This window comes from Myotis davidii, unplaced genomic scaffold, assembly GCF_000327345.1.
Source record: "Myotis davidii unplaced genomic scaffold, ASM32734v1 scaffold399, whole genome shotgun sequence".
NCBI classification, from domain to species: Eukaryota; Metazoa; Chordata; class Mammalia; order Chiroptera; family Vespertilionidae; genus Myotis; species Myotis davidii.
Window position 1 is genome coordinate 1,816,782 of NW_006292094.1, and position 13,045 is coordinate 1,829,826.

The 13,045-nt window shown below is 56.1% G+C and overlaps 1 protein-coding gene across 1 annotated transcript in view; it reads right to left on the reverse strand.

The window, feature by feature from the left end:
• Positions 1–398: 398 nt before the first annotated feature.
• SH3PXD2B (SH3 and PX domains 2B) overlaps positions 399–13,045 on the reverse strand; it is a 68,632-nt gene continuing 55,985 nt past the window's right edge. The window contains exons 11-14 of the mRNA XM_015565137.1: positions 12,634–12,860; positions 10,229–10,278; positions 9,220–9,345; positions 399–6,408 (exon numbers count right to left, since the gene is read on the reverse strand). Coding sequence (XP_015420623.1) covers positions 4,861–6,408; positions 9,220–9,345; positions 10,229–10,278; positions 12,634–12,860 — 1,951 coding nt within the window. The 3' untranslated portion in view covers positions 399–4,860. The remainder of the gene's footprint in view (positions 6,409–9,219; positions 9,346–10,228; positions 10,279–12,633; positions 12,861–13,045) is intronic.

The window sequence follows — 13,045 nt, forward strand, 5'->3', positions numbered from 1 at the left end:
GGGTCTGCCCCTGGGAAAGTCACAGAAGCTCAGGCAATGCCCTCCACCTCCTGGGAGCAGATGGCCCAGGCGGTCCCTGCAGAGCCCCCAGCCTGCACCACACACGCCTGTCTGTCAGGCAACACGAGACCTCGACTCCCAGGCCATGTGATGTGCTCCGGCTCAGGCGGAGCTACCATGTGGGAGACACAGCTTTCCCGTGGTTTCTGGACAATGTAGTTGGGAGAATCAAGGTGCACTAGGGCCCAGAGAGAGAAGCCAGCCCTATCTCTGGGCAATGCCCAAACCTAAACGCTCACATTCACTTCTATTCTCGGACCTCAGAACTGCAGGCCCAGATGCCAGGGCAAAAGCTATGCACCCGCTCCGCAGCCCAATAAATGCACACACACGGCATCTTCACAATGAAGCTTGAAACCAGTCAAGCACTATTTTTTTATTAAAAAAAAAAAAGGAGAAAGTCTAATGGTAAGTGTATACTCTATACATGCTACAGCTAATTGTTCACCACCACCCCCCTCACATTATATATCCTCATGTACTTTTTTTGTTAAAAGAAAACAAAAACCACCACCAGAATCTGTCCATTTGGCGAGGGTGTAGGAATGCTGAGTGTCCAGAGATCACCAGCATCATCCTGTGAGCGGACACGAGGTGGCGGGGCAACGGTGCCGGAGCCCGCTGCTCCTGGAGGGATGCAGGCATGGCCCGCTGACGTGGCTGCTCCCTGATGCGGGACACGGGGGCTGTGGCAAAGGTGACCATTGCTCCTCACCACCCCCGGAAGCGAAAGGGGCACCGTGAACAGGGAGATGGGCCCAAAGGCATGGACAGGCACACAGAGGGGTGAGGTGTGGACACCTCTGTGGCCGCAGAATTGCTTATTGCTGCAACGAGCCCGGCAGGGCACCGCGAGTCCACAGAGGACCCGGAAAGCGCCGGCTGTGGCACTGGGTTTGGCTTCTTCCAGGAGAGAGATGGAGCCCCCTTGTCCCTGGCTGGAACCAGGGAGGCCTCCTCCAGAGAACAGGGTAGAAATGGGAAGGAGGATGGAATGTTGAAGCACGAGGCGGGCTCAGTAACCCGCAGGGTAGCGCCAGCAACAGACATCACCCCACGGAGCCGGGCCGTCGCGGCGGTGGGTAGGGTCCTCAGCAGGTGGTCTGAGCGGGCTGTGGAGCCTCCTGGCTTTAACTGCAAAGTCAGAACCGTGTCTACGTTTGGAGCAATTCCTCCGGGCCAAGGGAGGGTGCCCTGCACGCTCAGGCCTCCGAGTGAGCCCATGACCACTCATTTGAGCCACAACTTGACACTAGGTCGTCTTTGGTCTATGGCATGGTATGGCTGCTTGGAGCGAAAGCCCTGAAGGATGGGCCTGGATGACCAAGGGGGCACAAGATGGCCCGTGGATGGCTAAGGCTGTTGTGTGCCCACTGTCACAGTCTTAAGACAAGGCAAGACCTCCCAGGAGGAGGTGGACCCAACAGTTAGAGACTTGGCACAAGGACAGGATGACGGCCAAGCTCGGGACCTGCTCTTTCTTGGTGTCCAGTTCAGCTATGTGAGGGGGGAGCGCTCAGGGCTGGGACCTGGTACGGGCTGAATAAACACAAGACTGCCTATCCCTAAGGTCTTCCAGACCCTGGGAGATCGGGCACCTGCCCTTGAATGTGGCCTTTGTTTTCCTCTTCCACCTGGGAGTGAAATCCCCCGTGGGCTCAGGAATATTTTAAGGCCGAGAACGCAGCCTGAGAAAGCGTGGCGGAGGCTCACAAAGGCTGGAAGCCCGACTGGCCCTTGGATTCCTCAGACGGCGAGGGCAGTGAAAGCGGCTCCGGCCCTCCCCACGCCTTAACCCGGGACAAGGACATAACCCCACCGAATGGCAAAGAAATTCTGAGCGGGAGAATTTCAGCAAAGGCCTATTCTATCAAGCGGTAACCCCCGAAACTCAGATTTTCCTAAGATTTGGTGGCACCACGAGCTGTAGTTTTACCCTAAGATGTAGGGTGAAATACAGGAAGGAAGAGGGATGGCGGTGTCACTGTCTGCCTTCCAGAGTCGCATTTACCTGTGACCCACGGACCTGTCATCGTGGGGCAGGCGGAGGAGAAACTCGAGGGCCCCCTGCTCCCCTGGAAGCCCACACACACTTCACTGCTGGGGGCAGAGGAGATCACGGGCGCGGGGAGAAAACCCCCGGGGTCCAGTCTCCGCTCGGTCACTGTCACTATTTGGATGAAGACAGGAACGCGACCTCACCCCCCGAACCCCGATTTTTCTCACTACAGATTGGGACTGACCTCAAGCCCCTCCCAGGGCTACCTCGAGGGTAACGCTAAAGCAGGGAGCGTGTCTGAGCCCCGGGGGCCTGCCGGAGCTTGGCGCGGGGGCCGTTCCTACAGCCGGACGCCAATTCCCGTGGCGGCGGGAACGCCAGGGGAGTTCTGCGTTTGCTCTGTCAATTGCTCACCGAATAGAGGCCACAGTCCTGGAGGGTGTGAACGTAAGTCCACAGTCAAGGACAGCGAGGGAGAGCCACTGCCACCAAGACCCCCACTTCCAGGTCGCTGGGGACGCGCCCACCCTGTGGCAAATGGTGCTGAGGGAGGGGCCTCGGGACACCAGTGTATCCCCGGAAAGAACAGTGACCAGAGAGGGAAATGGCGTTAGTACCTTCAGTTCCCATCAGAATAATAATAACAATAACAATAACAATAATAATAATAAAGGCAAGTTCTTTCATTCGCAGAAAAACATTCTGCCCAGAGAAAGAACGCGTCCCTCCTCACCCGGCTGATCCCGGGAGGAGGGTCTGAGGTCACAGACAAGCACCTTCAGTGGAGTCAGCGAACAAAGGGGAAGCAAAGCTCCCACAGCCAGCCGGGCAGGGGGCAGCAGGGGGCCGTGCGCAGCCTGGCCTGCCCCCGCCTGGCGCGCAGTAGGAGCTCAGGAAAAACTTGAAAAGGTCCTTGAAAGCAGAAAGGGAACCAGGATAAGAGATTTAGAGTTCTGTCTTGAAATGTAGTCAAATCCTGCAGGAGAGCGTCATGAAGGTGGCGCAAACCAAAGGGGAGCAAACGCTCAGGGAAGCGTGCTCTGGGGCCGGGAAGAGGGGGTGGCCCTCTTCCAGCCGCCCCCCTTTTCCGCCCAGGGGCCAAGGGTGAGCAGGGGCAGGGAGTACCTCGGGCCCTGCCCCCGGGTTTGGGGGATGGGACTTACAGGCGGACCCGAAGGAAGAGAAGGTCTGGGGTCTGAGGAGGCTCCTCCCACAGACACATCCAGAGCCCAGGTTGTGGGGAGGGCCTTTGGCACTGCAGGTGGACAGCGAGCACCCCCAGGAAAGCTGGCTTTGGGGTTCCAAAGGCATGGCAGCCAATGAACCCTGACTCGGAGCCTCTGGGGCAGGACAGGGCCAGGTCCTCTCCTGCAGGGTGGGGGTGGTGAGGGGGACTGCCCTCTCACCCACAGGCAGCCCAGCCCACAGGCAGGAGCTCTGGGCCTGGAGCTGGAAACCCAGGGTCCTGGTTCTAGGCCCGTATGTGGCCATGACTATGTGAACCACACCATCAAATGGGTGGGAGGGCTGCCCTGGGTTCTATCCGGTGAGACAGCGGGAGCATGCGGGGTGTGTGTGTGTGTGTGTGTGTGTGTGTGTGTGTGTAAGGGGACTGTGAGAGCCAGAGAGGAGTGGGAAGCAGCAGCAGAGAGCGACAGGAGGCGCTGCCTGGCCCTGTCATCTGAGGGGGCCACTGCTCGCTACGCTCAGCCTGATGGAGAACCAGCTGCTGGTCTTTGAGCCACCTGGGCCCCTCAAGGCTGGCATGTGAGACCACCTCAGCTCCCTCTGCTCCCTAAGCTCTCTCTCCCTCCCCTGCCTGGTTTGCCTCTTCCAAGGGGAAGGGCACGGGGGTGGAAGCCAGGCAGGCCTGGATTCAAGTCCTCTTCCCCCTCTTCCTTGCTAGTGTGTCTTGGGCACACTGCGCCCAAGTTTCCTCATCTATGAAATGGGTATAATATTACAAGAGAGGGTTGTTGTGAGGGTTAAACATGAATGCAAAGTGCCTTGTACACAGTTTGGGACCGGCTGTCTACTCGGCAAAGGGGTGCTCAGAACGGAGCATGGCTTGTTAATGGTCCTCTTTTTTCAAGCAAACGTGGAGATTCTTGCTCTAAGTGGACAGAAGCGAAGGGCCCCAGGGCGGGGCGGGGATTGTCCGGAGGCCGGCACTTGCTCCAGGCGGGACCCGCTCCTTCAGGACGGATCAGGTTCCCAAGACAGAAGCTGGGAGGCAGAGGGACCTCCAGCCCCACTCACTCGTGGGGCAGCTGCATCCGGTCAAACCTGAGAGGCCCAGGGGTCTGAGGCCTCGGAGAGGCGCCCACAGAGCCCACTTCCATAGGGTGCAGTCCTTCCTGGTACCAGGCATTTGGGAAAGGGGGTGAATAAAGTCACTGGCTTTTAGACATGGGAGGCTGAAGCAAGGGGCCACAGGCCGGATGGGCTACCAGGGACTCCCCTCACTGTGCCGGGTCCCGTCCCAGCAACGAGAAATCCTCCCACAGGTTCTCCACGTGGTGGGTTCCGCTCCTGGAGGCCTGGAGAGTCACGGTCCGCCGCCAGGTGGGCAGGGAAGCGGGTGGCGATGCCACGGGCCTTAAGGCAGGGACACCGAGTGGAGAGAAAGCTGGGGCGTGGCCGCTGCGCCTCCAGGGCTGGCTCCACCCACGGGAGGGAGGAAACCAGAGTCCTCCAGAGCCCGCCTTCCTTCGCAGCCGCGTGGAGGATGATAAATTAAGAGGCATATTAAATATGTGGGCAAAACCAGCGGGGGCGCGCGGGACCTCCCCGCGGGGAGGCTAGGGCTTCTTGCGGAGATAGTTGGAAGGAATCCAGCCTTCCCAGGAGGGCGCCCCGCTGAGCACCTGGCAGAACCACCAGCCGCTGCTGTTCTTCTCCCGGACCTCGAACACCGTCCCCTCCTGGAAGCTGCTGGCGTCTTCGTCCCCTTCGAAGTTGGCCACGGCCACGTACACATCCTTCGGGCTGTCGGCATTGGGGAAGGGGGCCGCCGCCGCCTTCTCCCTGTTTTCTCCCATCTTGCCCACCAGCCGTGGGCCCAGCCCGCCTCTCCCTCGGATGTCATCTTGGCCCCCCGAGGAGTTGGCCAGAAAAGGTTTGGCTTTTGGAGGGACCAGCAGGGCCCGGCCTGGGGCAGGGGCTGCCCTGCCTTCGTTGGCCTCCCGCTGCGGCCCCATGGGCTCCGGGAGGGGCCTGGGTGAGGAGGAGGTCTTCTTGGGGGGCGGTGGTCTGCGGGGCGGGATCACGGGTCTCTGCTGGGGAGCCTCTTGGGGAGCCTCCTTGAGAGGCGCGGGCACGTTCTTAGGTGCAGGATCCATGGTCTTGGCTGGCTTCGGAGGGGGTCTGCAGGGTATCTCCTTGGGGCTGAGCCCGTCCTGCTTGCCCGTCCTGTCCGGAGCGCGTCCAGGCCCCTCCCCTGGGAGGAAGCTGCGGCTGAAGGCCGCGTCTTGGCCCCCGACAGCCTGGTGGCTGCTCTCTCCGTCCAGCAAGGGCTTCTCGTGGGGCTTGGCGGGCCTGAGCTTGCTCCTGAGGTTGCAGATGTCCACCTGCTCCTCGCCCTGAGGTGCCTCGATCCTGGGGGAGGAAGCTGGTTTCGGCCTCACCTGAGGTTTGGACTTTAGGAAGGGGTTCTGGGACACGGCTTCCGGCCTCTCCTCCGGCGGGTCGGCTTTGGATCTGGAGATGGGCCGGAGGTTGGGCTTCTTCACTTCCTTGGCCAATACTTTATGGCCACACTCCAGCCCCATCTCGTTTTTCAGCTGGAACACCTTGCTTTTGTCAGGTTTGGGCTCTGGCTTCTTGCCGTCACGGGTCGGGGGGCTGTGTTTAGCTGGAATCATTGGCAAAATCACGCCGGGAGGCTTGGGCGAGGAGCCCCTGAGCTGCTCCAGCCTCTGCCGCTCCCGCTCCTGCAGCTCCCCTTCCGACTTGATGATGGATTCCTTCCGGGGAGGGAGGCTGGGCTTCTCCTCCTGGCTGAGGTCGGAGAGCTCCTCGTAGCCTGTGCACGGCACGTCGGAAGACGCCTTTCTCAGGGCGTCCTTTCCGCCCTTCCAGTCTTTGGACCGCGGTATCCCCGAGTCCACGGCACCGGGTGGTGCATCGGGCAGGGGCCGCGAGGGGCCGCCCGCTTCACCGCCCATGCTGTTCTCCATCGCTGCCTCCCCCAGCCGGAGCTGGGCCATCTCGTTGGGCAAGGGAGCCAGGAAGTTGGGTCTGGAGGCATTGCTGGTCTTCTTATACTTGTCAATGAAGGTTGCTGGGGCCCAGCCTTCCTTATCTTCGATCTGAATGTACCACCAGCCACTCAAGTTCTTCTCGATCACCTGGGCGGGAGGAAGAGGAAAGCACTTAGTCGGTGTGGTTCCAGAGCCAGTGGACCAGGGCGGAGCAGGAGACCCACGTGCACCCGAGTCCCGGAAGAGGGAATGGCACTCGGCAGGTTCCCAGGCATCTATGGCGGACAGCCGATGGAGGCTACCGTGTGTCAGGAGCACCTCTCAGGCGGGTGGGTTCCAGTCCAGCCCTGGATTTCCCCAGAAGCAGTCCCTGACACACGGACATGCGCACAGGCGGTGAATTTGGGGGATGACTTCAGGAAGTAACAGGTGACGAAACAGGGAAGGTGAGGGCCTACTATGAGCAGGCTATTGCTCTGGGCCACGGGGGCTTCATCCACCAGGGACCCTCCGAGAGACCCAGCAGAGTCAGACCTCCCCACTGGGGGTGGGGGCAGTTACCCCAAGACTCACAGTCCTTTCTCCCAGGGGTTAACTCTCCTGTTTCCGGGTGGTGCCCTCGGGCTACATGGAAGGTAGGAAGCCGTCAGTTGTCAGCTGCGGGGACCTGTATGCAGCTGCAAGTCACCTCAGGTGGTTGGGACGCAGGACGGGCCCCCGCGGTGTCGGCTACAATTCTAAAGTGCAAGGTGGAATGCATGGGCAGCCCAAAGTAGCCCTGGTCCGCTGCTCCTTTGGCTGAGCACAGATAAAGTGGCTGACGGGTGCTGACGGCCATGTGGCATGAGAAACGTGTATCCTTAAATGTGGGCACCTCACTCAGCTCACGTGTACACACAGGGGAACTGGTGATGAAGGAGCCAAAACAAACTTTCATCGCACCGCCTTCTCCCTCTGGGATACACACCCACTGAATGGAACGGTGGGTGCAACCCCGCTCCGTATTTAAGATCTTATGTTACCTGTTGCCTTTCATTCAGGACCATGTAACTAAACTGACATGGGTGAAAGGTACCCAGGCTGCATGCTGTGAGCTGAGCTGGATCTGCCCAAAACTCATGTTGAAGCCCTGTGCCTTAGAATGTGACTCTACTTGGAGATGGAACCTTTAAAAGTTAATTAAGTTAAATGGGCTCATCAGGGTGGGCCCATGTCCCATACGACTGGTGTCCTTATAACAAGAGATTAGGACACAGGAGAACATACAGAAAGAGGGACAACCATGTGAGGACACAGTGAGAAGATGGCCATGGGCAGCTAAGGGGAGAAGCCCCAAGAGAAACCAACCCTGCTGACACTGTGACCTTGGCCTTCCCGCCTCCAGAACTGTGAGAAAATAAATCCCTGTTTTTTAAACCAGCGGTCGCCAACCTTTCAGACCTCACGGACCACTGGTTGGCGATACCCAGACTGTGGTATTCTGAGACGGCAGCCCGAGCTAATACATACCTGCAGCTCTCTGGCAGGCTCCGTGCATGCCATCTGACTCGTGCTCACAACTGCCCCATGAGATGGGGGTTATGATCCCACTTCACGGGTGCGGAACCGAGCCTCAGGAGAGCTGAGGACTCGCAGACGGTCAAGGGGCGGGGGCGGGAGTTAAAGGCAGGTCGGTGGGCTCCAGAGCCCGAGCCTTTCCCACTCTGACCCTGTCCCAGGAAGGGTACCCTGCCTGGGAGGAGCTGCCTGGGGTAATAAAACGCGGGGCAAAGAGGGCGGCGGGCATAGTTCTGCTGCTGCACTCTGCGCCCAGCTCGGAGAGGGGTCAGAGGCTGGGCTCCGGGGCCTGCAGTCCTGGGTTCTAGTTCTGGCTTCACCGCTTACTGCCCAAATGGCCCTGCACAAACCACATTCCTGAGGTTCCACACCACACAAAAGAGGTAGCGGTAAGAACAATGACACCCGCTGCAGGTTTTCCCGATGGCCACACACGCTAATGCGCACAGCAGGTGGCTGATGCTGAAAGGTAAGCGTTGCCTGTTATTAAATTACAGCAGAGATTACTGAAAGAGCAGGGTGCACGTGACAGGCATATACTTAAGTCCCATTGGACGCTCTCCAGAAAAGGGCGCTGGTAAATGTAAGCCCTTCACCTGAGGGTGACTGGCATTTTTCCAACACTTGGTAGCTATGGTAACAATTAAAGGCAATTCTGGGCATACTAGTACAAGTCATTGCGGGCGCATCCGTGAATTCAACATACTAAGAATAATCAAAATGAAATACATCAATGAGGATTTGCTAAGCTTACACGCTATACAAAGTACTATTGTGAAAGCTCTAAACATGTGTGCTCTTAATTATGACCTGTGGGAGTTTTCATTTACTAGAGAGAAGCTAAGAGCTATTATGAATAAAAGCAAATTCAAAATCAAAAGAACACGGAGGAAAGAAAAGAGCCTGGTCTTCAAAACCAAAGATACGTAGGCTCAAATCCCAGCTTCACTATCTACTAGCTATGTAAGCATGAGCAATTTACCTAACCTCGCTTTGTCTCAGGTACATCTGTAAAATGGACTGAAGATACTGACTTCTCCCGGAACTTCTGTGAAGATCAGTATGGAACATACCAGGCACAGACAGGTGCCTATATCATCATCATTACACATGCTAAGAAGACACGTAGGCCAGGCAAGGAGTTAGGAGTGCCTGGTAGCTCCACTGCTGGCACAGTGTGGTTCTGCTCATGAATTCTGAAGGCTAATGCGATACTGAAATGAACCAGGAAGCAAAATGAGAGAAGAGGAAAATAGAGGATGTAGAATTTATCATAAGAAAAAAACCCCCCAAAACTTGGTTAAGCCAAAATCTTTATATAATGTTACTAACCAATATTACTACAATAAATTAAAAAAAAAGAGAAAAAAGCATCACAGGTAGGACAGCAGGCTCACTCACCTCGACCTTGAGGCCCGCCTGGAAGCTGATGCCATCAGGGATGGTTGTCTGGAATTCGGCAATGGTGTAATACTCTTCCTCCACTTGGGGTGGGATGGGGGGCTTGGGCAGGTTGAGACCTCGAGGCTGTATGATTAAACACAGTGCTAAGTCCAGTTCCATGAAGTCCATTACCATGGCGCTGAAGAAGGGGAGACGGGGGTGGGGTGGGCCGCGCAAGGGGGGTGCAAAGGGACTCGGGCACACAATCATCCTCAAGGGGGCGCTGGTGGACCCATGGGACTAAACAAAGAGGACCACTCAGATCATTATCTCCTCGATGGGTCACTGGTCCTTCGGCTTGAGAGCAAAGAGAAGAAACATTTGCCAACAATCATGAAAATGCGAGGCAAGACGATATTCTCTGAACTGAAGAGGCAGCGAGGGTTGTGGAAAGAACACAGGTTTGCAGGTCAGACCCATCTGGGTTAGAATCTCATACTGATTACATGTGTGACCGTGCACAAACCACACCCCTCTGGGGCCTCAGTTTCATCTCCTGTGGAATGGGGATAATATCAGGGTCAACCTGGTGGGGTCACTGTAAACATTCCACAAGTGAAGGGAGCGGAGCACCCAGCGCACTGCATGGCACCCACCAGGTGCTCACTAAATGGCAGGCTTTAAAAAAAGACGGCCCATTTTTCAATGTATTGGTTAGAAAGATACCAAAAGAATAAAAAAAGTATGCAAGTAAAATATCATAATGGCACCACAAGCGGTATTTGTGCTTTATCGCAGTTCTGGTCTCAAGGGACCTTGTTTAAGGAGACCGACAAGACAAAGGGCTCAGGAAGCGGAGGGCAACTTGTCTTTCCACCTGTTAATGGCACTTTCCACCTGTGCAGCCTGCGTCACCAGGCCGCTGTGTGCACAGGAAGAAAGCGTCTTTGGAAAGGACGAGGTACGTGTGAGGGGCTAGTTTCAGGTCAGGGGCTGGCTGGCTGCCCAGAAGCAAGGGGCCACTTACTATGGTCATATCCCGGCGAGGAGGGGGTCTCTGCCTCATCTTGGGCGATCCTATAAAGAGAGAGATCTCGTTTCACACACGTGCAGAATTCTACAGATAAAATTCCCGAGGGGGACACCGGGGAAGATCTGTTCCGTCCTACACAAGGTAAGGCATAATGGTCTGCACAGGCGTTAGGGAGCCGCCGGGACCCTTCCCGTGAGAAGAGCTGGGTTTGGAAGGGGCCGGTCAGACTTGGCTCAGGACAGCCGTGAGCTGGAGCACTGGAAAGCTTTCTAGGAAGGGCAGACGTGTAGGCTTCAGAATAATGCAGAGGCGGCTGCAGCAAGTCATATGACTCATGGAGCCACAGGACCCTCACCTGCAGAAGGGGAGTAAGGCCTGCCTCCCAGGGCAGCGGTGGGGGTGACAGTAAACAATACACGTGAGGCTCTTGGCACATGGCAGACATGCCATACACGGTACTGCCCCTGGCTTTGTGCTCTACAACAAACCCATTTTTAAACACGTCAACAGAACCAAACCAACGTGGGCTGATGACTTCAGGAATTCTTACTCTGGAGTTGGTGTTGCCTCACTGTGGGCCTCAGGGTCAGGACGAGGGTGCCTTTGCAGTGGTCCAAGGCTCCTGGCTAAAGGCAGACCATTGAGAAAGGCACCTCGTGTGTTGCCAGAGCTGGTTTAGCCTGGGTCTACATGAAGGGGTAGTTTGGCAGTTGGGTTGTGGAGATGACTGCTCACCTCTTAAACAACCAGCTCCTCTGTCTTCTATTAGAATAAATAGCAAGAGTTTTAGCCAGGCACTTAGCTGACTATATAAGGACTACATTTCCCAGACTCCCTTGCAGCTAGGTATTGCCATGTGACTAAGTTCTGGTCAACAGAATGTGAGAGAATGGGAATAAGGTAGCTTCTGAGTCAAGTCTGCCACTTCTCTCTGCTCTTTTCATTGGTTGGACTAGTGGTGAACCATCCTAGACTGGAGGGATGAGGGCAACACACAATAGATGCAGTGTAATAAGATTCTTGACTGCATGCAGTTGTTATTGCAGCCCTGGACGTATATCTGAACTCTTTTTTAAGAAATACATAAACATCCCCCCCCCGCCCCCCCGCAAAAAAAATATTTAAAAAAAGAAACAAACATCTAAATTATTTGAGCCACTGTTATAGGGTGTATGTTTGTGGTGGTGGTGGGGGTGTCTTTGAGCACCTGAACCTATCTCAACACAAGGTTTCAGATTTTCATTTGCTCCTCTAGGTTAATGGGAATCCTCCTGTGCTCTTGGCCATGAAAGAATAGAATCACAGAAGCCAGGTGCTGGACAGAACCCTGCCATAGCTTGTCAGTGCTTTCTCAGAGCAGTTAAGCAGAGAATGTGAAACTCAAGAAGTTCTTGGACTAAAAGAGCCGCTATAAACAGCTGGAGAAGCCCAGCCAGGAACAAGTGACTTCATCCCTACAGCTAATAGGAAGTCTTTTCCCAGCAGACAGATGCCTTCTGCTCTGAACACCAGGACAGAGCCACGTGCGTGCGGGTGGAGCCCTAGGGATGCGGCAGACAGCAATGAGCCCTGCTCTCGGGTGTGCTGGGAATATTAAATGGTAAAATATATATGGGGAGGCTTCGGAAAGCAAGATGGATAAAGAAATGTTGTTGGAGTAAACCCAACTTAAAAGGGTCAGCTTTTTCCTCCTCTAGCTCAGAAATGGGGCTGTGTAGCCCTAACCGGTTTGGCTCGGTGGATAGAGGAAATGGGGCAGTGTAGAGAGAACACCGGTGTGGAGCCAGATGGGCCTGGGTTCAAGTCCCAGTCCCACCATTTACTAGCTGGGGGCCTTGGACAAACCGCTTAATCTCTCTGTTTTCTAATCTGTAAAATAAAAGTTAGTGCCCGGCTGGGGTTGCTCAGTGGTTGAGCGTTGACCCATGAACCAGGAAGTCACGGTTCAATTCCCGGTTAGGGCACATGCTCAGGTTGCAGGCTCGATTCCCAGAGGGGGGCGTGCAAGACGAAGCCAATCGATAATTCTCTCATCATTGATGTTTCTCTTTCTCTCCCCCTCTCCCTTCCTCTCTCTGAAATCAATAACAATGTATTTAAAGAATTATTTAAAAAATAAAGTAGAAAGAGGCTATATGGAGTCCATGAGACTAATGATCAGATCCCGGGCACACAGGAGGGGCTTGAGAAACAGCGGAAAAACAGGATCTGGAGTAGGAAAGCAGTGTTTCTCCACTCGGTTCTGCAACTTGCTGGCTGAATGATCGGGAACAAGTTCCCTGGGGTTTCTGAGGCTCTGCTTTCTCATCTACAGGAGGAGGGACCGTGCATGAGGAGCACCGAGCCCAGAGCCTCGCCCGCTAGACCCCAGCCTCCGGGAAGCGGTGGGTGTCACTCACTCTGCTTGACGTCGCCGTCCGGCACCGGGCGGCCTTCACAGCGGCCGTCCCGCTGGCTGCTGAGCGGCTCCTTCTCCCGGCCCCCCGAGTTCTGCGGCCGGGAAACTCCATCCAGGTCAAGGAGGCCCGTGTGGGCAGGGGAGCCGGGGCCCAGCTTCAGGGATAAGGGCTCCCCGCTGCTCTTCTTGAGGTACGAGGCCGGGGCCCAGCCCTCTTTGCCCTGGTGCCTGGGAGGAGGAGGGAGGATGCTGGTCAGGTTGTTCTGCCAGGCGAATGTGAAGAAGCCACACGCCTACTGTGAATCACATTTCCGGCCCAGATGGCAGGAACGAAGGGGCACAAGTGCCCGGGGCCAGAGGCTGGCACACTGCTTACTGCCTCCTGGCGAAGCCTAAGCCCTCAGAGCTCGGCA